Source organism: Zophobas morio, unplaced genomic scaffold, assembly GCF_036711695.1.
Source record: "Zophobas morio isolate AGI-343-1 ecotype UQ-CSIRO unplaced genomic scaffold, CSIRO_AGI_Zmor_V1 ptg000012l, whole genome shotgun sequence".
In the NCBI taxonomy this organism is placed as follows: domain Eukaryota; kingdom Metazoa; phylum Arthropoda; class Insecta; order Coleoptera; family Tenebrionidae; genus Zophobas; species Zophobas morio.
In genome coordinates this window covers 2298723-2325470 of record NW_026972117.1, presented here as the reverse complement: position 1 = coordinate 2325470, position 26748 = coordinate 2298723, and the positions used below count along the sequence as shown (strand labels likewise).

General features: G+C 32.8%; 3 protein-coding genes across 4 annotated transcripts in view; 2 read left to right on the top strand and 1 right to left on the bottom strand.

Moving 5' to 3' along the window:
* Positions 1-20993, bottom strand: part of LOC135127587 (DNA-directed RNA polymerase III subunit RPC8) — a 30943-nt gene extending 9950 nt beyond the window's left edge. The window contains exons 1-4 of one of the 2 annotated variants that reach the window (XM_064054074.1): positions 20812-20993; positions 20582-20765; positions 20280-20533; positions 20171-20228 (exon numbers count right to left, since the gene is read on the bottom strand). In XM_064054074.1, the coding sequence (XP_063910144.1) occupies positions 20178-20228; positions 20280-20533; positions 20582-20765; positions 20812-20922 (600 nt within the window). In that variant the 5' untranslated portion in view covers positions 20923-20993 and the 3' untranslated portion in view covers positions 20171-20177. Of the gene's footprint in view, positions 1-20100; positions 20229-20279; positions 20534-20581; positions 20766-20811 lie in introns of those variants that run through there. The other variant, XM_064054073.1, reaches the window with a different exon arrangement.
* On the top strand, positions 61-20111 carry LOC135127579 (F-box/LRR-repeat protein 16). Its single transcript, XM_064054060.1, has 6 exons — positions 61-960; positions 1263-1515; positions 14110-14401; positions 19243-19438; positions 19504-19652; positions 19742-20111. The coding sequence occupies exons 1-6, from the start codon at positions 581-583 to the stop codon at positions 19888-19890; spliced, it is 1419 nt and encodes a 472-aa protein (XP_063910130.1). The 5' UTR covers positions 61-580; the 3' UTR covers positions 19891-20111.
* A 219-nt stretch (positions 20994-21212) lies between the features above and the next one.
* On the top strand, positions 21213-25716 carry LOC135127576 (putative ATP-dependent RNA helicase TDRD12). The gene is made up of 11 exons (XM_064054057.1): positions 21213-21613; positions 21665-22049; positions 22100-22469; positions 22519-22707; positions 22755-22909; positions 23058-23183; positions 23231-23720; positions 23784-24249; positions 24297-24966; positions 25018-25265; positions 25316-25716. The coding sequence occupies exons 1-11, from the start codon at positions 21303-21305 to the stop codon at positions 25650-25652; spliced, it is 3747 nt and encodes a 1248-aa protein (XP_063910127.1). The 5' UTR covers positions 21213-21302; the 3' UTR covers positions 25653-25716.
* Positions 25717-26748: the final 1032 nt, after the last annotated feature.

Genomic DNA, 26748 nt, shown 5'->3' with positions numbered 1-26748 from the left:
ATGTAATAGTTGTTTGGGATGACGTCATCAATTTTTTGGAGGGGGTAAACAATAGTCTAATCCGGCGGTTCTCAAAATGTACTACTTTACATACAGAAATTACGTTACTTTCTCGATCTAACCAAGCGAAGTGTTGCATGACAAAAGTTTTCAGAAGGGGATCATTTTTGAAAAAGTTTGAGAACCACTGCCCGATCAATAAAATAGTTGTATAACGTGGAAGATAAAACTACAATTTAATGTCACGAGGGATATTTTAGGGGTGGTCGCCATTTTGTCGCGATTGGCCATTTTAAAATCGCCGCCCTCTGTCGAAAAAGGCCCGAGCCGCATTCTCCCTAGATTTCGTACTTTTCCGTTTTGGTTTAGCGGTTTTTCTTCCGATCCGCGATGTGAGCACGAGTTCGGCTCTCGCGCCTCCGGCGCCGTCCCACGTGCGCCGTGCGCCGCCACCGCATATCTCCGGCCGTCGGTATTGATCGCGCCCGCCCCTCCGACCGCGACGCTCGCGTCCGGCAGTCTCGCTCGTGCGGCGGCAGTCTCGCGAACTCGGCGGCGACAAGATGCCCTCGTGACCACCATGTCGTCGATTTCGGCCCAGGGGGTGGTGGAGCGCGCCTCGGCGGAGCTCTCCAAGCGCATCAACGGCCTGGGCCTCCGCGGCAGCAAGCACCACTCGGCCAAGGGCAGCGTGATGGAGCGCGTCACCAACGTGTTCTGCGGCGGGGGCGCGGCGGCCCCCGAGAAGCCCTCGCGGCTGGCGGCGCGCGCCAGGCCGGGGCCGGCGGCGGCCGCGGCACAGCGCCGTCCCCGCCCGCCGCCGCAGTACCTCTCGTGGGAGCAGCTGATGCTCGACGAGAAGTTCCTCGGGAAGTTCTTCATGTACTTCAGTGCGTGCGAGCGCTGCGTGCTGGCGCGGGTGTGCACCAGGTGGCGGGACGTGCTGTACAGGAGCCCCAGGTACGGCGCCCCAAGGGGGAACGCGCTTTTACGATTTCTGACGAGCGACAAGGGAAAACAGATGACATTTGGTGGAGAGTTGTAGCCAAAAAAATAAGGGTTCGGAGTAGGCTGTTTTATTACATCACTCCACGCTACTGACTTCACCACTTTCTCAAATTAATAAGTGATTCCATTAAATTCAGAATTATAAAAAAAAACGAATTTCATAAGAATTGTTAATTCAATTTCTCTGCTTCTCATTGTTTTAATATCGACCGAACTTGAAAAAAATTTACGGTTGTGACTTTTTTTTTCGCCAGGTACTGGACGGGGCTGGTGCCGGTGCTGCAGTGCCGCGAGCTGAGGGGAGCGCAGGGCAACGAGCGGACGCGGTTGTACTCGTCGCTCCTGCGGAGGGGGTTCCACAATCTGTGTCTGATGGGGGCTTCCGACGAGGATGCGATTGATCTGGTTAACTCGTTCCCGCTGGCGTCGAAGCACATACACACGCTGAGCTTGAGGTGCTCGAGTATCACGGATCGGGGGCTGGAGAGCTTGTTGGACCACCTTCAGGTGAGTGGGAGGCGAGGGTGTCTTTCAAGTAAGTGACAAATTTGTGGTGAAGAGGAAATTGGGTCACTTTGGTCACGTTTTTGACAAAATTTTAAAAAATACTACAATTTACAGATGTTTTTGACATTTTTTTGTGTTAAAACGTTAAACATTTAAAAAATGGTCAAAAGTACCAAATACGGCAACAATTGTAAGGTCCATATAGTCAAACGTTGTCAAAATCTCAAAAATATGAAAGATATCAAAGACGTTAAATCTCTTACGTATTAGAGATATAAAAAAAAATGTAAACCGCCAAAAAAGTAACAATATGTCAAAAATGCTGAACTGTCAAAAGTGTTGTATGTATTAAAAACGCGAGAAAAATAAACGTCAAGAATATTGAGAACGTGTCAAAATATCCAAAGTTTTAAGATTCAGTGTCAAATATCCTCAAAAACTGCTGACAACAATATGTGAAAATGTCAGATATGTCAAATACAACAAATGTAACAAAACCGTCAAAAATAACAAGACGTCAATATTATTAAAAATGACGAAAAAATCGAAAATGTCAAAATGTTAAAAATCTAAGAAACATATGTTAAACTTTTTATTTAAAAATGTTTGACAGTCAAAAACTTCCAAAACGCCGAATACGTAAAAAGAAAGCCAGAATTATTAAAATGTCAAAAATGTAAAACATGACATCGAGACTGTCAGAAATATAATATGCAGAAAAATTAAAAAATGTCAGATATGTCTAAAGCATCAAACACGTCATAGTTATCTCCAATATAGGGAAAAAAACGTTAAAATAAATTAAAACGTCAAAAATATTATATAAACTTAAAAAACATCGAGAACGTGTAAGAATGTTCAAGGTTACAAGTATCAAATATTCTTAAAAACAAAATGCCAAGAATGATGTGTCGGATATACGTGAAAACATCAGATATGTCATACACATTAAATATTTGAAAGTTGTCAAAAATATCAAGACATCAACATTCTTAAAATAGACAAAAAAATCAAACACATCAATTATTTCAAAACTGTCAAAAATAACAAGATGTCAACAGTCAGAACAACAGACAGAAAAAATCAAAAAAGTGTTAAAAATCTCAGAAACAAATATGTTAAATTTTTTATTTAGAAATGTCAAAAATGCTAAATTACTCAAGAAAGTCAAATATCAAGATTTTTACAAAAAAAAGTTTGACAGTCAAAAACTTCCAAAACATGAAGTACGTCAAAAAATGCCAGAACCGTTAAAATGTCAAAAAGGGTAAAGATGTCAACTACTCTAAAGACTGACAGAAATACAATTTAGAAAAAAATTAAAAAGTGTCAGATATGTTCAAAACATCAAATACGTCACAGTTATCAACAATATGAAGGAAAAAAAAATGTCAAGCATTCTTTAAAAAAAAATCTTCAAATATGTCAAATATACGTGAAAATGTCGGCTATTTTAAACACATCAAATATTTCAAAATTGTCAAAAATAAGACTTCAACATCTTAAAACTGACCAAACAAATACAGAAATAAATAAAAATCAATATACCAAATTCAAAATTATCAAAATAACCAGACATCATGATTCTTAAAATTGATAAAAAAGTCAAAAAACTAAAAAAGTCAATCTGAGAAACAGATTTGTTAAATTTTTTATTTAAAAATGTCAAATTTCAAAATCTCTTAAAAAAAACCTTTGGGATTAAAAAACTTCCAAAACAAAGTACATCAAAAAATGCCAAAACCGTTAAAATGTCGAAAGTGGTAAAAATGTGAACGATGTCAACAATGTTAAAATTGATAAAAAAATCAAAAAAGTCAAAGTGTTAACAATATCATAAACACATATCTTAAATTTTTTATTTAGAAATGTCAAAAATGCTAAATTACTCAAGAATGTCAAATATCAAAATTTTTACAAAAAAAGTTTAACAGTAAAAAATTTCCAAAACACGGAGTACGTCAAAAAATGCCAGAACCCTTAAAATGTCGTAAGTGGTAAAAATGTGAACAATGTCAACAATGTTAAAATTGACAAAAAAAATCATAAAAGTCAAAGTGTATAAAAAAAATATCATAAACAAATAATTATGTTAAATTTTTAACTTAGAAAGTCAAAAATGCTAAATTACTCAAGAAAGTCAAATATCAAAATCTATACAAAAAAAGTTTAACAAACTTCCAAAACACGAAGTCCAGAACCGTTAAAATGTCAAAAATGGTAAAGATGTCAACTACTCTAAAGACATCGAGACTCTCAGAAATACAATTTACAAAAAAAATTAAAAAGTGTCAGATGTGTTCAAAAGATCAAATACGTCATAGTTATCAACAATGAAGAAAAAAAAAGGTTTAAAAATGTCAAGCATTCTTTAAAAAAAATCTCTAAATATGTCAAATATACATGCAAATATCAGATATTTCAAACACACCAAATATTTCAAAATTGTCAAAAATAAGACGTGAACATTTTAAAACTGACAAAAAAAAATAAAAATTCAAACATACCAAATACTTCAAAAAAGTAAAAAAACTATAAGCCTCGATCTCAGAAATAAGTATGTTAAAATTTTTATTTAAAAATGTTAAAAGTACTAAATAACTCAAGAATGTCAAATATCAAAATCTCTCAAAAAAAAACTTTTGAGATTAAAAAACTTCCAAACCATGGAGTACGTCAAAAAATCCCAGAACCCTTAAAATGTTGTAAGTGGCAAAAATGTGAACAATGTCAACAATGTTAAAATTGATAAAAAAAAAAAAACAAAAAAGTCAAAATGTTAAAAATATCAAACAAATAATTGTTAAATTTTTTACTTCGAAAGTCAAAAATGCTAAATTACTCAAGAATGTCAAATATCAAAATTTTTACAAAAAAAAAACGTTTAAAAATGTCAAGCATTCATCTCCAAATATGTCAAATATACATGAAAATATCAGATATTTCAAACACACCAAATATTTCAAAATTGTCAAAAATAAGACGTCAACATTTTAAAAGTGACCAAAAAAACATCAAAAATCAAATATTCCAAATATTACAAAACTGTTAAAATACAAGACGTCAACATTCTTAAAATTGACAAAAAAGTCAAAAAACTAAAAGAGCCAACCTCAGAAACAAATATGTATGTTAAACTTTTTATTTAAAAATGTCAAAAGTACTAAATAACTCAAGAATGTCAAATTTCTAAATCTCTCAAAAAAAAAAACCTTTAAGATAAAAAAATTCCAAAACACGGAGTACGTTAAAAAATGCCAGAACCGTTAAAATGTTGAAAGTGGTAAAAATGTGAACAATGTCAACAATCTTAAAATTGACAGAAAAATAAAAAAGTCAAAGTGTTAAAAATGTCAGGAACAAATATGTTAAATTTTCTATTTAAAAATGGAGAAAACGCTAAATAACTCAAGTGTCAAATGTCAAAATTCCAAAAAAAAAATTGACAGTCAAAAATTTCCAAAACGCAGAGTGTCAAAAAATGCCAGAATCGTTAAAATATCGAGTGGCAAAGATGTGAACGATGTTAACAATGTTAAAATTGACAAAAAAAAATCAAAAAAGTCAGTGTCAAAAATATCATAAACAAATATGTTCATTTTTTATTTAGAAATCTCAAAAATATTAAATTACTCAAGAATGTCAAATATCTAAATTTTTGAAAAAAAAAAAAAATTTGTAAGTTAAAAACTTCCAAAAGACGGAGTACGTCAGAAAATGCCAGAACAAATATGTTAAACTTTTTATTTAAAAATATCAAACGTACTAAATAACTCAAGAATGTCAAATATCAAAATCTCTCAAAAAAAACCTTTGAGATTAAAAAAAATCCAAAACACGCAGTATGTCAAAAAAATGCCAGAACGATGTTAAAATCAACAGAAAAGTAAAAAAAATCAAATTGTTAAAAATCTCAGAAAAAAATATGTTTCTATTTAAAAATGTAAAAAACGCTAAATAACTCAAGAGTGTCAAATGTCAAAATCCCCAAAAAAAGTTTGACGGTCAAAAACTTCCAAAACACGGATTACGTCAAAAAATGCCAAAACCGTTAAAATGTCAAAAATGGTAAAATGTGAACGATGTCAACTGCTTCAAAGACAAAATCTGTCAGAAATATAATTTACAGAAAAATTAAAAAATGTCAGATATGTTAAAAATGCCAAACATGTCATAGTTATTAAGAATAAAAAAAAATCAAAATGTCAAAAATATTAAATAAACATGAAGAATATCAAGAACTTGTAAGAATGTCAAAATTCAAGGTTAGAAGTGTCAAATTTTCTCCAAAAACCCACCAATATACGTGAAAAAAATAGATATGAAATCAAAACTGGAAAAGGTCAGTGTTAAACATTTCAGAAAAACTTAAATAGAATACGTGAGTATATTAAACATTTAATTTCAAATTGTCAAAAATGCCAATAATTTCAAGAATGTAAAGAATACATAACAAAAACGTCAGAAACGTTAAGATGTCAAAAGTGGTAAAAATGTGAACGGCGTCAATATATGGAAAAGGCGAAAAATATCCAACAGAGAAATTGTCAAGAACAAAACACCTAAAAATGCTGAAATTATGAAAAATGTTAAAACAAAAATGTCAAAAACCTCACTAAAAATGTGTCAAAATTGTTATAATGTTTGAGATTAAAAAATTCCTAAAACGTGAAATACGTCAGGAAATTGACAACGTCAAATCTGTGAAAAATGTAGGGAGTGTCAAAAATGACAAAAAAGGTAAAATTTTGAAAATGTGAAAAATAGACTATATGTCAAACATGTTTCGAAATATCAAGAATTTGAAAAACGTCAAAAAAATCAAAATATCAAAAATAAGTATGTTACAAACGGCAAAACACGCGTATAAAATAGACAAAATGTCAAAATATCTAAAAGTTAAAAAAATGAAGAAAATGTCCCAAACGTCAATATGACATAGACAAAAGAATCTCAAAATTGCCAAATATGCTTGCAAGTGGCACTAACGTGAACACCGTCGAAAAATTCCAACATCCTAAAAATGCCAAGAACGCAAAATTACATAATAACAAACTCTTCTACGTATTACATTAAAGCTTTTTAATCTTAATTACATCATCACGGTTTACCACACGTTATCTCCAACCTACTAAATTTAAACTCGCTGCACACACCGCTAAACACTCCACCAAATCCCGAAAAACCCATCACCTGTTTAGGCCGGCAAATGCACACCCATAAATATTCGCGCCGCATCTCCAGCACCCAATAGAGACCAATTTGCCACCGCCGCCCCATTGTGTCCCCGCATAATCTACATCCGCCGAATCGACTCGAATCCTCACCAACCTTCAAAGCTCGCACTTTATCCTCGTTTAACTAACGAAGTTCGTCTTGGCAGGTCCACTAAATCAATTAACTCGAAATTTATTTCCGCGTCGAAAATTCGAGTCACGGTATTCGCCGAGACATCCGTCTCCATATATCGGAAGCGAAACTCGCTCCGGTTATTTTTTGCGATAACCAAAGGTCGCAGCGAATCCGGGAATCGCGATCGATGATCCGGCACGAGGTTTCCTGGCGGTGGATTTGTCAAAGGTCGTGCGGGAAGCTGCGATTTTGAGATGCGGCAACTTTACATTTGTTAATATTTGCGGTCACACAATAATTGTCGTCATAGTTCTAATTCTGCAATGTTTGTGTATTGTTAGACAGAAATAATGAAAATAGCAAAGAAACTGTAGTTGGGTGTTAATAATTACGCGGACACAGCAAAATTCAAAGTAAACATAAATGCACCGTGAACGTCATGTTCATGATTTATGCCAAAATTTGACAGGCAAAGCCAACTTCGAATTTCGATTATCCGACGTTGCAGAACGAAAACACAAAATCCGTTCATAGAATGTTTTCACGTGGGTTGAATTTCGTGTGTAATTGGTTGCATATACACGTGGAAAACTGTAGCGACATTGTGTGAAACGAAATGCAAGGTTAAGGTCAAGGTGGGCAAAAAGTAGCCATTAAGCGCTTTACGCTCGACTTATAGATCTCCGTGGACGTTTTTATGTGGCTACTAAACAAAGCGCAAGAAAATGTCTAGCTGAAGTTTCGCCACGGCAAAAAATGAATAATCGTTATCGGGGTGAGTGAACCATGAGGGATGTGGTTGATGTAAATATTAATAAACCTAATGCACGTGTTTAGACGTAAAAGTAATGACAGTGGGCAATTACAGCCCTTTCGAACAAAACAAAAGTCTCATTTTCTTTTAATTGGCGTCGCTATGACGACGACATGACGTCTTGTTTTTCTTTTCATCATGTTCTAAATTAGTTCGTTGCAAAGTTATCATCGATGAGAGAAAAACCAAGCGGACTTTTCTCTGCCAGAGAATATTTTTTCAACTCATCTACCGAATTCGAAACTTGTTTGGCTTCCGAATTTGTATCGTTAACACCCCGGTTTCTATTAACATATAACATGCCACCACCTCATTATCATAATTAGCACGTTCGCGATTTTAATAACATTACTTAATTTTTGCAAATGTAAGCCACAAACGACTCTATTATAAATTGTAAATTCCTCTAATCGCATTAATAAAACGACCCACCGCACACAGAATGAAAAATCAATACGCATTCAAAGCAGCGCCTTCTCCAAGATTTGTTTGTATGCCGCAAAGAAGCAAACTTCACAATTAAAATTTAATCTCGCAAGACATAAAACTCTCGAACACCTTTACCAAATCGCAGATTTCTTGATTTCATGATGCTCACTTAAATTTATACATTTGATACAATTGCTATTTTTTTGTTTTTAATTTGCTGATGCTTGATTTTTAGGGAATTCCATTTTTTTGAAATTTTATAATTATTGGAATTATCGAGTTTTTTTAGTTTCTCGGGTTTTTAGAATTTCCGGATTCCTCGGATTTTTTTGGATGTTTTAGATTTTGTGGATATTTTCGATTTTTTGGAATAATGCATTTCCAGAATTTTTTGGGTTTCTTGCATTTCTTCAATTTTTTTATTCCTCGGATTTTTATGGATTTGTTGGATTTTCTGGTTATTTTCAATTTTCTGAACTGGATATCTTCAGTTTTTTAGATTTTGGAATTCTTAAATTCTTTGATTTTTTGTTTTTTTTTTATTTTTTGATACTTTCGATTTTTTTAAATAATAGATTTCCAGAATTTCTTGGGTTTCTTGTAATTCTTGGATTATTTAGGTATTTTCTATTTTTGCATTTTTTGGTATTTTAGATTTTTTCTTTTAATTATTTCTTCCGATTTTTAACAATTTCTATTTTTGGTTTTTTCACACATATTCGATTTTTTAGATGTTTGGAATAATTGGATTTCTCGAGTTTTTTGAGTTTCTCGAGTTTCTTGGAATTTTTAATGCTTCGAATTTCTTAAATTCTTCGATTTTCATTTTTTTTTTAATATTTCCGATTTTTGAATTATTGGATTTCCTGATTTCATGATGCTTACTTAAATTTAAAGATTTGATACAATTTCTATTTTTTTGTTTTTAATTTTTTGATTCTTGATTTTTAGGCGCTTATACGATTTTTTTGATGTTTAAAATTATTACATTTCGCGAGTTTTTTTAGTGTCTCGGGTTTTTGGATTTCTTAAATTCTTTGATTTTAATTTTTGTTTTGATTTTTTAATATTTTTGGTTTTTGGATAATTGGATTTCCTGATTTCATGATGCTTACTTAAATTTAAACATTTTATACAATTTCTATTTTTTCGTTTTTAATTTTCTGATTTTTGATTTTTAGAGAGTTGTTCGATTTTTTGGTGTTTGAAATTATTGGAATTCTCGAGTTTTTTGAGTTTCTCGGGTTTCTTGAAATTTTTAGTTTTTCGGATTTCTTAAATTTTTAGATTTTCATTTTTTTATGTTTTGAATATTCTCGACTTTTGTTTTTGATTTTCTGTTTCTTGATTTTTAGGGACTTACTCGATTTTTTTGATGTTTGGAATTATTGGATTTCTCAAGATTTTTTAGTTTCTCGGGTTTTTGGATTCCTCAGTTTCTTTGATTTTAACTTTTTTTTTAATATTTTCGATTTTTGGATTATCGAATTTCCTCAGTTTCTTGGATTTTTTTAATTTTCGGATTCCTCGGATTTTTTTTGATGTTTCGGATTTTGTGAATATTTTCGATTTCAGGAATTACTGGTTTTCTTGAGTTTTTTGAGTTTCTTGGACATTTTAGAGTTCTTAAATTGTTAATTTTTTTTTCTTTTTTTTTTGATACCTTAGATTTTTTGGAATAATGCATTTCCAGAATTTTTTCGGTTTCTTGCATTACTTCAATTTTTTGATTCCTCGCCTTTTTATGGATTTGTGGGATTTTCTGGATATATTCAAAATTTTTGGAATTATTGGATTTCTTCAGTTTTTTGAGTTTCTTGGACTTTCGAATTCTTAAATTCTTTAATTTTTTGTTTTTTTTTTTAATTTTTGACACTTTCAATTTTTTGAAACAATGGATTTCCAGAATTTCTTTTTACTTATCTTTCTTGGATTTTTTGGATATCTTCCATTTTGGATTTTTTGGATTTTTAGATTTCTCGTTTTATTCTTTTTTCTGGTTCCTAATAATTCCTACTTTTTGTTTTTCATTTTCTGATTTTTGGTTTTTCCCACATATGTATTCGATCCTTTGGATGTTTGGAATTATTGGATTTCTCGAGTTTTTTGAGTTTTTCGGGTTTCTTGGAATTTGTAGTTTTTGAATTTCTTAAATTCTTTGATTTTCACTTTTTTTTTTAATTTTTTGAATATTTTAGACTTTTGAATTATTGGATTTCCTGATTTCATGATGCTTACTTAAATTTTCTGATTCTTGATATTTAGGGACTTATTATACGTTTCTTGATGTTTGGAATTATTGGATTTCTCCAGTTTTTTGAGTTTATCGGGTTTTTGGATTTCTTAAATGCTTTGATTCTATTTTTTTTGACATTTTCGATTTTTGGATTATTGGATTTCCTGAATTTCTTGGGTTTTTAGAATTTTCGGATTTCTCGGATTTTTTTGGATGTTTTGGATATTCTCGATTTCAGGAATTACTGGTTTTCTTAAGTTTTTTTGAATTTCTTGGACTTTTTGGATTTATTAGATTCTTAATTTTTTTGTTTTTTTTTTGATACTTTAGATTTTTTGGAATAATGCATTTCCAACATTTTTTGGGTTTCTTGCATTTCTTCGATTTTTTGGGTCCTAGGACTTTTATCGATTTGTTGAATTTTCTGGATATTTTCAATTTTTGGAATTATTGGATTTCCTGATTTTTTTGAGTTTCTTTGATTTTTTAATACTTTCGGTTTTTTGATTAATGGATTTGGAGATTTTCTTGGGTTTTTTGTATTTCTTGTTTTCTTAGGTATTTTCCATTTTTGGATTTTTTGGTTTTTCAGATTTTTTGTTTTTAATTTTCTGATTTTTGGGGACATATTCGATTCTTTTTGTTGTGTGAAATTATTGAATTTCTCGAATTCTTCGAGTTTCCCGGGTTTTTTGATTTCTTAAATTCTTGGATCTTATTTTTTTTTTTTTAATATTTTCGATTTTTGGATTATTGGATTTCCTGAGTTTTTTGAGTTTCTTGGACTTTTTAGATGTCTTAAATTCTTAAATTTTTTTTTGATACTTTGGATTTTTTGAAATAATGCATTTCCAGAATTTTTTGGGTGTCTTGCATTCCTTGGATTTTTTGTATTCCTCGGATTTTTATGGATTTGTTGGATTTTCTGAATATTTTCAATTTTTGGAATTATTGGATGTCTTGAGTTTTTCGAGTTTCTTGGACTTTGAAATACTTAATTTCTTTGATTTTTTATTTTTTAAATTTTTTGACACTTTCGTTTTTTTGGGATAATGGATTTCGAGATCTTCTTAGGTTTCTTGTATTTCTTGGATATTTTAGATATTTTCCACTTTTGGATTGTTTAGTTTATTAGATTTTTTGTTTAATTTTCTGATTTTTTGTTTTTTCGCACATATTCGATTTTTTTGATGTTTAGAATTATTGGATATCTCGAGTTTTTTGAGTTTCTCGGGTTTCTTGGAATTTTTAGTTTTTCGGATTTCTTAAATTCTTTGATTTTGTTTTTTTTTATTTTTTGAATATTTTCTATTTTTGAATGATTGGATTGATGATACTTAAATTCAAGTTAAATAAATTTCAAATTGTGAATGTTGTACAACTAAACTCAAACTCCCAATGAATATTAATCATTGAAGCATTTAATTTAGATTCGATTTCCAGTTTCCATCGCAACGCTTTTTAACCTTTACGATCACCTTTTGCGAAGTTTTTCTTCCATTCGTAATCTAAACCGACAGAGTCGATGTTAATTAGATCCGAAAACAGCCAATTAAGACGAGTTCGAGATCGCTTAGTTAGTGATTTTTCTTTGCGTTAAAATTCCTGTTTATAAATCCACGGCAAATCGAAGACTCGGGATAAAAGAACGCGGCTTTTCCTTCCTTAAATCAGGAGCTTTATCCTGCTCTGTCGCAGTATGTCACGATGACGAAACTAACGCCGCAGAAGAAAAGGCATTAGATACTGTGCAAAGAACTGGAAACGTGCCGGATTTATGTCAAATAATAAACCATAAAGATTTTATTTCAACAGAAGCCGGTTAATTTCCAAACGAGGCGAAATTCGACATTTTCATCCGCGTTTTAAAAATTTTTAAACTTCACTCGATACAGTACAAAGAAAACGTCAAACCCCCGCATTACGCAACATAATAAGTATAACTTCCACTCCACTGCCCTAGAATACACACTCTTACTTCCCCTTTGTAACAAAATTTGTCCCAAATTATCTGGCTTATCACATTTCACAAAGTAATCCAACCCTTTCAAATCTCAATGGTTTGGATAATCATATTTTATAGCATCTTTGTGCCAAAAGAGAGGGGGATCTTCATTAAATGAAGTAATTTGTGAATTCAGTTAAGCTCAACCCATCCGAAGTGAATTTGCCTCGAGCCAAAAAAAAAAAAACACGTATGCGACTAACCCCCGACTTATAGGCAACACACATCACGTTTTTCGGAAGATAAATGTGGAACCGGTTGTGTATAGGTAATACATCAAGTTTATTTTTTTATGGACATTTTTCACGACCCTGTCAAACGTGACTGCCAATAAACACACAGCTGAAACAAATGATTCTGTTTTCGCGCTGCTATAAATTGAAAAACAAAAAAATCACCAGACGCTATTACAAGTTCGATTTGACGAAAATAACTAGGACAACTAGGCGATAGCACCAAGATATTTAAAATAAGCCTTACACATACCGACCTTCAAGTCTATCGATTCCGTTCAAAGTAATAAAGCATTTTATCAAGCCGGGAGGATTTCAGCTCAATTTCCGCGGGCTATTACCCTTAACGGGTATATTTACCTAACTCGTTACTCCGAGACGTATCAAATATTCCGATGGAAATTAATTAAAACAAGGCAACGCGAAAATGAAGATTAAAAAGATCGGAGCTTCCCGGAGATTTAATATTCTAATGAAAAGTCCCCGGTTAATTTGGAATCGGGGGCTTAAAAATCGAGAAGAATTTCTCCTTTGATTGCGTAAACAGAAAGATGGAGCGAATTTTTCCGCGCGAGGCAAATTTCTTATCGGTTCGAGAGAATAATCTGGAGGAAATTGCTCGCGATTTTGCTGAGATAAAAGGAATCTGATTTTCACGCTATTTCGATTCACTATCTTTACGGTCGATCTGGTGTTTATTCGGCGTTTTGTCGTAAAGGAGGGACGGTTTGGTTGATTTTACACGAAAAATACAAATCAACGTTGATAATTTTAACGTGTAGTATGCAACCAAAAATACATGACCAGACAAATACATTTTTATTTGATTTTAAAATTAAACTACAATACGTTCATTATCTAAATTATGTTAAAAGAGATTTAGAAACATAGATACTGATTATTTAAAAATGAAATTCAAATTAACACGATATTTCTCGATCGTTGAATAATGTAGTATGCAACCAACAATACACAGCACACGTGTTCATTTTAACTCTGTATGCAACCAACAGTACACAGTTGGGCAAATTTCCACGTTTTAGCTTCAGTTAACGATTAAAACATAAAATGTTCATTATATGAAATACGCATTCATTACCGATGACAATCTTTGTTAAATATGTAAATGATATTGATTTTTTTGCAAGAAAATTTTTACATAATTAACAGTTCTCACACGATACATATATCAAATTTACTTCAATCGCATGTTTTCTTACGACGTGGAAAAGAAAAATGTTCACTACTAATTTGTTTATATAACTGCCATGTTTATTCCAGAGTGACCTACTTAAAAAGAAAAATCCCTCCCTTTGACTAGTATTCAAATCAACCTCTCCAATCTCCCCTTCGCCACTCTAGCGTTACGTAACCTGGCGGAATCTTCCGACAATCTCATTTTTCTAGTCACGTGATGCAAAGTCGACAATTAGTTAGGGACTAAAAGTGAACTCGGACGCTGCCACCAATCCAAACTACAATCTTCGTTATTCACCTCCGGCACCTAATTTCCCTCTCGTTTCAGGCGCTCTACGAGCTCGAACTAGCGGGATGTAATGAAATAACCGAAGCGGGATTATGGGCCTGTCTCAACCCTCGAATAGTATCGCTGACTCTGAGTGACTGCATAAATGTCGCAGACGAAGCTGTAGGCGCCGTCGCTCAATTGCTCCCTGCATTGTACGAGTTTTCCCTCCAGGCCTATCACGTTACAGACGCCGCTTTGGGTTACTTCTCGCCAAAACAAAGCAACTCACTCAATATACTCAGACTGCACTCTTGTTGGGAAATTACTAATCACGGGGTTGTAAATATAGGTAAGGGTAAATAATGTGTTGGTGTGTAGAAAAATTGGGTGAGCGCGGATGGTTCGAAGGCAAACTGGTTGGGTCTTGGACTAGTTTGTCGTCGATGAAGAGTCTTAGAAATAGTTAATTCCGCACACGTGGTCATATTGCAATGTTGTTACTTTTATCGTGTTCATATGATGTTCAATTTTTCGAACTTCTAATTTTTCAATTTTTCGATTTCTCAATTATTTTGATTTTTCAATTTTTCGGTTTTTGGATTTTTCATTTTTCGATTTTGAATCAACTTCCGATTTTTCTTTTGATTTTTCAGTTTTGCAAGTTTTCAGTTTTAAAATTTTCAGTTTCTCGATAGTGTAATTGTCCGATTTTTCGATTTAATTAATTTTAAATTTGAATTTTCAGTTTTAAATTTTCAATTTTTCATTTTTTCATTTTTTTTATTTTTCAATTTTACAGCGTTGCAAGTTTTTGATTTGACATTTATCCGATTTTCAATTTTCCAATTTTTGTTTTTACAATTTTTCGATTTTTCAATTTCACAATCTTTCATTTGTTCAATTTTTGGACTTTTCAATTTTTCAGTTTTTAGATTTTTCAAGTTTTCAGTGCAATCTACAATTTTTCATTTTAAAAATTTTTAATTTTGGAATTCATCGATTTTTCAATTTCTCAACTTTAATTTTTACCAGTTTTTCGATTTTTCAATTATCCGAGTTTCAGTTCAGAAAATTTACAACTTTTTTTCGATTTTTTAATTTTATTTTTCAATTTTTCGATTTTTAATTTTAGAATTAGTCGATTTTTTTTATTTCTCAATTTCAATTTTTCATTTTACAATTTTTAATTCTTCAATTATTCGAATTTTCAATTTTTAAATTTATCTATTTATCAATTTTTCAGTTTTTAGATTTTTCAGGTTTTCAGTAATACAATCTTCAATTTTTCATTTTTTCAATTTTTTGATTGTGGAATTAATCGATTTTTCAATTTCTCAACTTTAATTTTTCAAATGTTCAATTTCTGATTTTCAATTATCTGATTTTTCAATTTCTCAAATTTACAACTTTTCTTTGATTTTTTAATTTCATTTTTCAGTTTTTCGATTTTTAATTTTACAATTTTGCAATTTTTCGGTTTCTGAATTTTTAATTTTTCGATTATTCGATTCTTCAGTTTTTGAATTTATCGATTAATTAATATTTTGTGTCTTCTCCGATTTTTCAGTTTTCAGTTTTTGAAATTTTCAGTTTCAGTATTTTTGATTTTTTTTTTAGTTTTACAGTTTCGCCATTTTCAATTTTACAATTTTTCGATTTTAATTTGAAGTTCAAATTTTCAGTTTTAGAATTTTCAATTTTTGGATTTTTAATTTTTCAGTTTCACAATTTTTAATTTTTGAATTATTCGATTCTTCAATTTTTTAATTTATCGATTTGTCAATTTTTTGATGTTTCAGTTTTTGGATTTTTCAGGTTTTCAGTTTTACAATTTTCAATTTTTCGCTTTTTCCATTTTTTTTATTTCTCAACTTTAAATTTCAAATTTTCAATTATTCGATTCTTCAGTTTTTGAATTTATCGATTAATTAATATTTTGTGTCTTCTCCGATTTTTCAGTTTTCAGTTTTTGAAATTTTCAGTTTGAGTATTTTTAATTTTTTTTTTCAGTTTTACAGTTTTGCCATTTTCAATTTTACAATTTTTCGATTTTAATTTGAAGTTCAGATTTTCAGTTTTCGAATTTTCAATTTTTGGATTTTTCGATTTCACAGTTTCGCAATTTTTTTATTTTAATTTTTCAGTTTCACAATTTTTAATTTTTGAATTATTCGATTCTTCAATTTTTTAATTTATCGATTTGTCAATTTTTTGATGTTTCAGTTTTTGGATTTTTCAGGTTTTCAGTTTTACAATTTTCAATTTTTCGTTTTTTCAATTTTTTTAATTTCTCAACTTTAAATTTCAATTTTACAATTTTACAAATTTCAATTTTTCGTTTCTTCAGTTTTTGAAATTATCGATTAATTAATATTTTGTGTCTTCTCCGATTTTTCAGTTTTCAGTTTTTGAAATTTTCAGTTTGAGTATTTTTAATTTTTTTTTCAGTTTTACAGTTTTGCCATTTTCAATTTTACAATTTTTCGATTTTAATTTGAAGTTCAAATTTTCAGTTTTCGAATTTTCAATTTTTGGATTTTTCGATTTCACAGTTTTGCAATTTTTTGATTTTAATTTTTCAGTTTCACAATTTTTAATATTTGAATTATTCGATTCTTCAATTTTTTAATTTATCGATTTGTCAATTTTTTGATGTTTCAGTTTTTGGATTTTTCAGGTTTTTAGTTTTACAATTTTCAATTTTTCGTTTTTTCAATTTTTTTAATTTCTGAACTTTAAATTTCAATTTTACAATTTTACAAATTTCAATTTTTCGATTCTTCAGTTTTTGAATTTATCGATTAATTAATATTTTGTGTCTTCTCCGATTTTTCAGTTTTCAGTTTTTGAAATTTTCAGTTTGAGTATTTTTAATTTTTTTTTCAGTTTTACAGTTTTGCCATTTTCAATTTTACAATTTTTCGATTTTAATTTGAAGTTCAAATTTTCAGTTTTCGAATTTTCAATTTTTGGATTTTTCGATTTCACAGTTTTGCAATTTTTTTATTTTAATTTTTCAGTTTCACAATTTTTAATATTTGAATTATTCGATTCTTCAATTTTTTAATTTATCGATTTGTCAATTTTTTGATGTTTCAGTTTTTGGATTTTTCAGGTTTTCAGTTTTACAATTTTCAATTTTTCGATTTTTCAATTTTTTTAATTTCTCAACTTTAAATTTCAATTTGTCAATTATTCGATTCTTCAGTTTTGAAATTTATCAATTTATCAATTTTTCGATTTTTCAGTTTTTGGATTTTTCAAGTATTACAATCTTCTATTTTTCATTTTTTCAATTTTTTAATTGTGTAATTAATCGATTTTTCAATTTCTCAACTTTAATTTTTCAATTTTACAATTTTTCAATTTCTCAATTTTTCAATTTTTGATTTTTTAATTTCATTTTTCAATTTTTCGATTTTTAATTTTACAATTTTGCAATTATTCGGTTACTGGATTTTTAATTTTTCAATTTTTCAAACTTTCAATTTTTGATTTTTCAATTTTTCGAATTTTAATTATACAATTTAGCAATTTTTTGGTTTCTGAATTTTTAATTTTTCAATTATTCAATTTTTGAATTTTTGAATTTATCGTTTTATCAGTTTTTCCATTTTTAATTTTAAGTTTAAATTTTCAGTTTTAGAATTTTCAATTTTTGGATATTTCGATTTCAGTTTTGCAACTTCTTGATTTTAATTTTTCACTTTCAAAATTTTTAATTTTTCAATTATTCGATTTTTCAATTTTTAAATTTATCGATTTGTCAATTTTACGATTTTTCATTTTTTCAGTTGTGGAGGATTTTTGATATTACGATTTCACGTAATTTTACAATTTTTTAGTTTTTGGATTTTTCAAGTTTTCAGTTTTTCGTTTTTTCAGTTTTTCGAGTTTAGAATAATTAATCGAATTTTGAATTTCTGGACTTTAACTTTGTAACTTTGCAATTTTTCGATTTATCAAAGTTTCAATTTTTAAGTTTCTAATTTTCAAAATTTCATTTTTCAATGTCTCGATTTTTCATTTCTGCAGTTTTTCGATTTTTCAATTTTACAATTTTACGATTTCTCAATGTTTCGATTTTCAATTTCTCAGTATCTCAGTTTTTCGGTTTTGAGTTCATTTTTAATTTTTCTTTTAATTTTTGAGTTTTTCGATTTACGAATTTTTAGATTCCTCGGTTTTTCGATTGATATTTCAGTTTCTGGATTTCTCATTTTTAAATTTTTCCGTTTTGAATTTTGAATTTTCTCTTTTCAATTTAAATTTTTGGGGTTTTCAATTTAACTTTTTTCGATCTTACAATTATTATTCGATTTTTAATTTTACAGTTCTTTATTTGCATTTTTTAATGTTTGATTTTTACCAATTTTTCAATTTTGAATTAATTTCAATTTCTCGATTTCCAATGTTTCATTTATTCGATTGTTCAACTTTTGTATTTTCGATTGGTCAGTATTTTGATTATTCAATTCTTTGAAATTTCAGTTTTTGATTTTTCTATTTTTCGACTTTTGATTTTTCACTATTATGTTTTTTTACTTATTTATTTCAGATTTAAAATTTCCATTTTTGCGATTTTTCGAATTTTTAATTTAGGAAGTATTCGATTTTTCAAGTTTTCAGTTTTAGAACTTTCAATTGTTCGCTTCCAGAATTATTCCATTTTTCAATTTCCCGACTTTAATTTTTCAATTTTTCGATTCTTCCACTTTTGAATATTTGAATTTTTGAACTTTACATTTTCCAACTTTTCGAATTTACAATTATCCGATTTTTCAGTTTTATAATTCTTCGATTTTATAATGATTCCATTTTTTAATTATTAATTTTTCAATTTCCCGATTTTTTCAGTTTCTTTATTTTTCAACACAGGGAAAATTATTGCAACTGAAAAAAAATTGAAAAAACGACAAATCGAAAATTCAAAAGTTGAAAAATCCAAAAATCGCTCCATATAAAAAAATGCTCACACCACAAACTACAAACAAACACCAAAGCAAAACATCCGAATTTGCGTCAGTTTGACATCGACACCGCTATGCTTCATTGCGATTGGTCGCCACGAGTGCGGAAATTAATCTATGCTAAGAACCTGTGTTGGATAAAATGTACATATTTAGATAAGGGCCTGAAACTGCCTGAAAAGCAAATAAATCCCCAATCCTCAATATCGATTCGTTCCAGTTCACTCTTTACCGAATCTCACGATACTCAGCTTATCGGGATGCAGCAAGATCACCGACGACGGGGTCGAACTTATCGCCGAGAATCTGCAGAAACTGCGATCGTTGGACCTGTCGTGGTGTCCCCGTATCACCGATTCTGCCTTGGAGTATATAGCGTGTGATCTCAACCAATTAGAAGAGCTTACTTTAGATCGGTAAGCCGGTTCTTACGTCGATTTGACTTAAGTCAAACGGTTTATATGATTTTTTCGGCTTGCAGGTGCGTTCACATTACCGATATAGGCATTGGATACATCTCTACAATGTTATCTCTCTCTGCACTGTATCTACGCTGGTGTTCACAAATTAGGGACTTTGGACTTCAACATTTATGTGGAATGAGGAACTTGCAAATATTGTCATTAGCAGGTATATAGTGACATAATAGTACGAGTGTTTTTTGTAAAAGGCGGCACATAATGCAGAACGAATCAATGTTGTAATAATTGTGATTTCAGGGTGTCCACTATTAACCTGTAGCGGTTTATCAAGTCTGATTCAATTAAGGCATATGCGAGAACTAGAACTAACGAATTGTCCAGGGGCATCAAAAGAACTTTTCGACTATTTGAGAGAACATCTTCCACGTTGCCTCGTTATAGAATAAGCGAATCACCACCAGTCCACTTGTTATATTTGATACTAGATTGTGCAATAACACTCGATCCTCGATGATTTCAAATAAAATTCCCCATTTCGTTCTTAGTTTCTTGATATTGTTCGTCACTTGTCTCGTACGTTTGATTGGGTATTATGATAGGTTTAATTAGTTAATGTGGTGTACATAAGACTATGTTTCGCAAATAAATTATAAAGATATTTTATAAACCCCCGTATTTTTTTTATTACCACTAATAATACTCTCAACAATAAAAAACAATAAATACCTGTTCATCAGGTGTCCCACCACGACAACAACCCCAAACCTGGTTCATTTATGCTACCCTAAAAAAATTAAAAATAAAATTATTTGACAATTTAGACGTTTTCACGCACCGTTAAACTATAAGGAACTTTATTTTCGGCTTTCTCGTGCGTTTCCTGCAACGTTCCAGTGGGGCACGTCTCATTGAAAAATTCCGCCGTCACTCGAAATCTTATCGTTTCTCCGGCATCCATAAAAAGGTCGTGCTTGTTACCGTCACCCGTGTCGTACTCCCACACCCACGCCTGCTCCGTTTCGTTAAACGTAGAAGGGTGCTGCAGGGCGCTCGGAGGTATTAAAATGTCGTCAAAAAAACCCAAAGACACTGTAACCACGAAAATTAAAACTAATCAAACGCGACGATTAATACAACCGTGGACGCCTTCCTGGCTGCAACTTCTGATTTTCCCGATGAGAATTTCCTCGATGAAGGGGCGAAACACGATGTACCTGAAGCTGACTCTGGTGTGGGAGGCCCCGTCACCCGGGAAAATGTAGGACTCTTGCAGGCTCGTAATGTCGTATAAAGCGATGCACAGGCCCACGTTGAGCACAATCTATGACGTTTTTAAAGAATTTGAAAGTGGTGTGGTTCGAACTCACCTTGTTGGCTAGTTTTTTGTTCAGTTCACCGGCGATGGCATCGTTTAGTTTTAAGTTAAATAGCTCGGGAGGGATCCGGGTCACATTTTTCATTTCTGCTAATATGAACATGTTAATGTTTTTGTTTAAAAACAAGTTGCGAGGTTAAAGTAATCAATGGAATGTAGGTTAGATTTTGGTTAGATGGGTTCAGCCAACCTAATGAAAATTATCCCCCTAACGAAAGTTTGAATTTTTGTTGTTTTTCCTAGTTTTCTTTGATTAGAAACTGAAGAAAAACGTACAGATAGAAAGAGCGATTTGCACTTATAGTTGTTTAAGATTAAAATATAGATATTAACAAAATTCTCAAAACTAATTTAGTGATTTTTTTTTTTGCATTGATAAGAGTTGTCGACCTTGCCAAATGTCATTTCCCTCTTATTATTTTCCAAACCAAAACAAACCGTGTTTGAACCACGTTTTTCTCTTTACGCCGCGAAACACAAACAATGGCTTCCGAAAAAGACTCCTTTGACAAAGACGCCAAAAAATACAATCCCGACCCCCTGGACGAAGGAATGATAGTGAAGCCCCACTGCGACTGCCCTTCCTGCGACCACTGGATAAACAGCGCTGACTGGTGCCCCGAAAACCAGCTGAAATTCGAAGGTACTAGGGCGAAGAGCCCCCACGAAAAAATCCTGCAGCCGTTGCTGCGCTCGGAGAAACATCCAGGGAAGAAACCCAAAATAAACGTGTACAGTCCTGAGGAAGTGACAAAATTTAAGAAACAAACTGCTTTTAGGACGCTGGTGCATGGGTAAGGGTAAAATCCTGATTTAATAAGTTGTAATTTTTGTGTTTGCTTTAGTGAGGTTATCCCAAAACCTGTTGAAAAAGCTAGTGAGAGCTACTTTAGTAAAAATATTCAAAATTCGTTGGAGACTCTCAATTATAGGTATAGTGTGCCACTGCAGTCTTTCGCGTGGCCAGCGCTTTTCAGGCAGATGAACGTCTTCATGATAGGGGGGCACCAATCTGGAAAAACCCTAGCGTATTTGCCTGCAGTGTGCTCATTTTGTACTGCAGATGACGAGAAATATAAAGAACTTGCCAAACATAAGGGGCCTGTGGTCATTATCGTCTGTCCAAATAGCAAGCAGTGTGAGGAAATTTATGATCTAGTCAGGAAGTTGTGCAGCAACACAAGAACCAAAATAAAAGTGTCTATTGTTACATATCCCGTCACTAATGTTGTAAGTTATACATATTTTCAAATCATGCGTTTTTCATAATTTAATTTCAGCATAGCACCGACATTTTAATAACAATTCCTGAGTCTCTGACTCACTGTTTGAAAAGACGAATTTTCAATTTGAAAAGACTGTGCCATCTGGTGTTGGAAGACGCTAGTGCTTTGTTAAAAAATAGTGAAGACGTTATTTATCAGATTCTACAAGTTACTGATGAGATGCTCGAACACAGACCTAACAGTGTTAAAGTTCAGTTAATTGTTGCTTCAGACAAGTGGACAACGGATTTAAAAAAACTGCTGAAGTCTCTTTATGAAACTCCGTTGGTTTGTATTGAAAATAGTTTGGAGGCGGCGCTTTATGGGAATATTCACCTTGAAGTTAAATTTTTGCTGGAGAGTCAAAAATTGGCATATTTGGAAGGTCTGTCGGATTTTTAACCTTTTTGTTTCGTTAAAAACGGTTGTTTCAGGAATTTTAAAAAACGAGTATAGCGTTTATCGGACTATTGTTATCTGTGATAAGGAGGAAATCATGGAAGTTAATAAATGGTTAGTCCGTAAAGGTATTGATACAATAGCGCTGTCAGACGATTCGTGCGTGGAAGAAATACAATACTGTGAATCTGAGTGGTCTTTTATGAAAGGTGGCCAGAATAAGGGTGAGTTATATTTAATACAAAAACCCAGAACTGACGAATTGTTTCAGTCCTTTTGTGCACTGACTTTATCTTTGATTCTTTGCTGTCCGTGAATGACGCAATGTGGCTCATCCATTATTCGTTCCCCACAACTTGGACAAAGTTCACCAAGAGATTTAACGCCCTTTCGACCCATTATAAAAGCCCCTTGGAACCAAATAAGGTATTTATTCATAATCAAGAACAACTCAAGTAAGCCATGGAATTTGTTTTTAAAATAATAATGTTGGTATTGTTTGACAGTTTTGACGTAATGTCAAACTAATTTCAATTAATCTTTTTAAACAAAGTAAAACCCATTTATTATTCAGGACGCAATTCGCTGCAAGAGTTTCGTCCTAATTGACGAAACTTGCGAGAAACAAATGCCGAAAATTCTAAACCTTCTCGGGCGCCTAACCAAAGATTTCCCGTCGAACTACCAAGCCTACGCAGACGTAAGTCCTTAAACTTAACTATGTCCCCCATTTAAACACATTTGTAGGGATTTCGCACCAAAAGCGAGCTGGAGAAAATCGACCTCGGCGTCGATCTCTGTGGGAGTTTGAAGCTGTTCGGTAGGTGCGCAAACACGCTATGTCAGAAGCGCCATCTAGTGAAGGAGGGAGTCGACACGACCGACGATCTCCCCAAAAGCGGGAAAGTTCGATTTAAGATACTCAACATGAAAGACGTTACGCAGTGCACGGTCCAATTGGTCGAGCACGTGGATCTTGAGGGGCGAACTACGAAGATAAACGACGACGATTTGAAAAAGCCGATCGTCTATACCGAAAATGAGGAGAAAAGGCGGCCGGAAAAGATCGAAGTGGGGAGGTTTTATGCTCACTGCGACTACACCACAGAGGGGGAGGTGTACACTTTGTGTCACGTTGTCAGTACTGACAGGGAGAAAGTGGAAGTGAAGCTACAAACCGAACTGACGTTGCAGACATTCAAGAATAAGTTGTTTGAACTACCGGAAAGTATTAAAAGTGAGCGATTTAGTGAAATTTTTGTTTACATGTGTATATATTAAAAAAAAAAATGTTTTTCAGTCGTTGACGTATATTTCTGCAACTTAATTCCGCCATTTCACGACGAACACTTCTCTGGTAGATCTTTCTACGTCGCTCACACCTCTCTGGCAAATCACAACTACAAGAAACTACTCCTAACTGGAACAATTTGTCTACAGTTAGACAGAACCTTATGGTTGGACGACGTCGGGCAAATCTTTAACGTTGGCGGCACTGACGTGGTCAAATTTAATTTAACCAGACACTTAATTAACCTTCTGGTGGTAGAACCCTGCAAAGCTCAAGTCACGTCTTTGCATAAGTTGTGCACACGGTGTGATCTAGTGTTGCCAACTTACGTCAGGCAGGTCGCTAAAAAACCGGTCAAAACGAAAGACACTGAACCTCAGAGGGCCTTCCTGGACGGTAACGTCCACGAGGTGTTTCTGAGCTCGATTGTTTCACCTGATGAGTTTTACGTGCGTTTGGCGAAATTTCACCCTCTGTAAGTGTGTCGTTTGTTAAAAATTAACAATAATTAGGTTTGTTTAGGCTTGTAAATCTAGAGAAGGATATTCAAAGGTCTGTTGAAACGGAATTCCCGGACAAGACTCTTAAGGTCGAAATTGGCAAGTATTATCTAGCTCCGGACCCTCGAGGAAAAGCCTACTCAAGAGTGAAGGTTTTGAATGCCGAAAACGACAAAGTTTTGGTGTTTTATGTCGACTACGGTGATGAGGCAATCGTCGATGTTTCGTCTATTAAAATTTTACCGACTGGGTTTTTGACGAAATTGCCTTTCCAAGCTATCCAGTGTCGTTTGTATGGGTTGAGTCCGTCGTTCGGGGAGTGGGACGAAGAAACGACTGATGTCCTCTACAAGTACATGCTAGAACCAGAATCTGACGTTTTTCGTTCGTTGTATGTAAGCGACGAAAGCAAAGATGACTCAGATATGATTAGAACAAAAGTCAAATATTCCGTGTTGTTGAAAGACGGATACAGCGACAAAAACGTTTTGATTAACCAACTATTGTTAGATTGTGGTTACGCGATTTCAATTTTTGACAAAATTTACGATTTCGAGATACCAAAACCCCAGGAAGTGGAGGATTCGGAGTCGGACGACGAACTTCAAGTGGACGACGTCCAAGAGGACGTGGATGAGTTACTCGACGACGATTTCGACCTAGAAGTTCAAGACCCTGAAGAGTTCTTTAAGGTGAGATAGCATAGGATTGGTGAAATTTTTTCTTTATTTTTTGATATGTAGATGCTCGGTTTCACGGACTTCCAAAAATTAACGTCGCCTCCGTCGCACCAAGCCGTTGAGTACAACACCAACCAGGCACCAATCGAATCGCTCGACGCATGCGCAAGTCCGACCACTGAGCAGCCGCCTTACTTAACTCCAGAGGTCTATTGGTCGCAAACTGACACCACTGTCAAGCTCAAAATCAAGCTTATCGGCGTCGAGGACTACAAAGTGAACTTAACTCGAAAGAAAATATTGACTTTCAGGTTGGTTTTAGGTGGTTGTGTAGATGGTTGGTATATATTTTTTTTTGTAGTACTACGCTGGATGACAAGAAGTATGGCTTGAAACTTATCCTGCACAAACCGGTGGGGATGGAGCGGCATTGGGCGTCGGGGCAAGAGGTGAGGGTGCTCTTGAGTAAAGCGGAGGCGGTGGATTGGGTCCAGTTGACGGGGACTTCGAAGAGGTTGAGGTACATTCATTACGAGATTCCGGATGCACAGTTGAAAGAAGTGAAGAGGAAATTTCTTCAGCTGGATATAACGGACGAGGAGAGCGATGGTGAAGATGACGGGCTGATGTACCACGAATTTTCAGACCTGGATAGCGATTTCGACCAGGAGCTGGAGGATTCTTCCGATTTAGATTAAGTTTTATGTAATTTTTAGTATGTTACTTTTACATATTTTTAATAAACGTTGAAATGCTTATTTATTTAAAGGCGAACCTCAGGCCATAGTTTATTTGTGACGCTTACTTTGTTTTTTCAGACATATGTTAGATGGCGCTAATTACCCCAAGAATTTTTGCCATAGATAAATAATACTACGTAAAATAGAATGCAAACTCGGCTGTAATGCGTGTCCCAGGTTTGTGTCTAGGCTTATGTACCGGCCACATAATAAGAGATAGCACTGATAGCAGTAAAGTATTTTTTTCCAAAAATTACTTGGCGACAACTTCCACAGCCAATTTTAAGAAACAATAAAAAAACTAATGTCATTTATGATTAGTATAAAAGTGTCATTTGTGTGATTATACGTGATAACAAAGCGTAAAATATGAAACTATTATGCAGTGTTTTGAAATGTCTAAACACTAAAATTATTAAACGCCATCGTTTTCCCAACCCCTACAAATACAACGAGCGTTTTAAAATTTGGTTGGAACGGACAGGGAATCCAAATTTAGGCAAATTAGATCCCACGAAAATATATAAAAATGGATATTTTCTTTGCGATGTACATTTTAAAGAAACGGATTTTCGCCCCAATCAAAAACTTAAAAATACTGCCATTCCTACAATTCAAATTATGCATGGTAAATATTTGTGTGCAAGTGAATGCCATAGATAATTTTTACAATAATTTCAGATAATATGAACGACCCCGAAAGACACACCCATGATCCCGTAAACCCTATTTCTATACTGGATTCTCAAAAATTTTGTACTGAAGTATCTCGAAATTCCAGAGAAACCCTAAACGAAACTTTAAACCAAGAATCTTCTCGAATACTAAATTTACATTCAAATTCTAGGAATATTTCGCGTACAGCCCGTAGAAACAAAATTAAGGTAGCTTCGTATCGCCAACGATTGAAATTATACTCCAAATTTGAAGTAAAATTAGAAAGCAAAATTTTAAGTCAGGATGCTATAAATTTTTGTTTATCACAATTAAAAAGACGAAATGTCAAACCAAAGGGTCGCAGGTTTACCACTGAAGATAAATTATTTGCATTAAT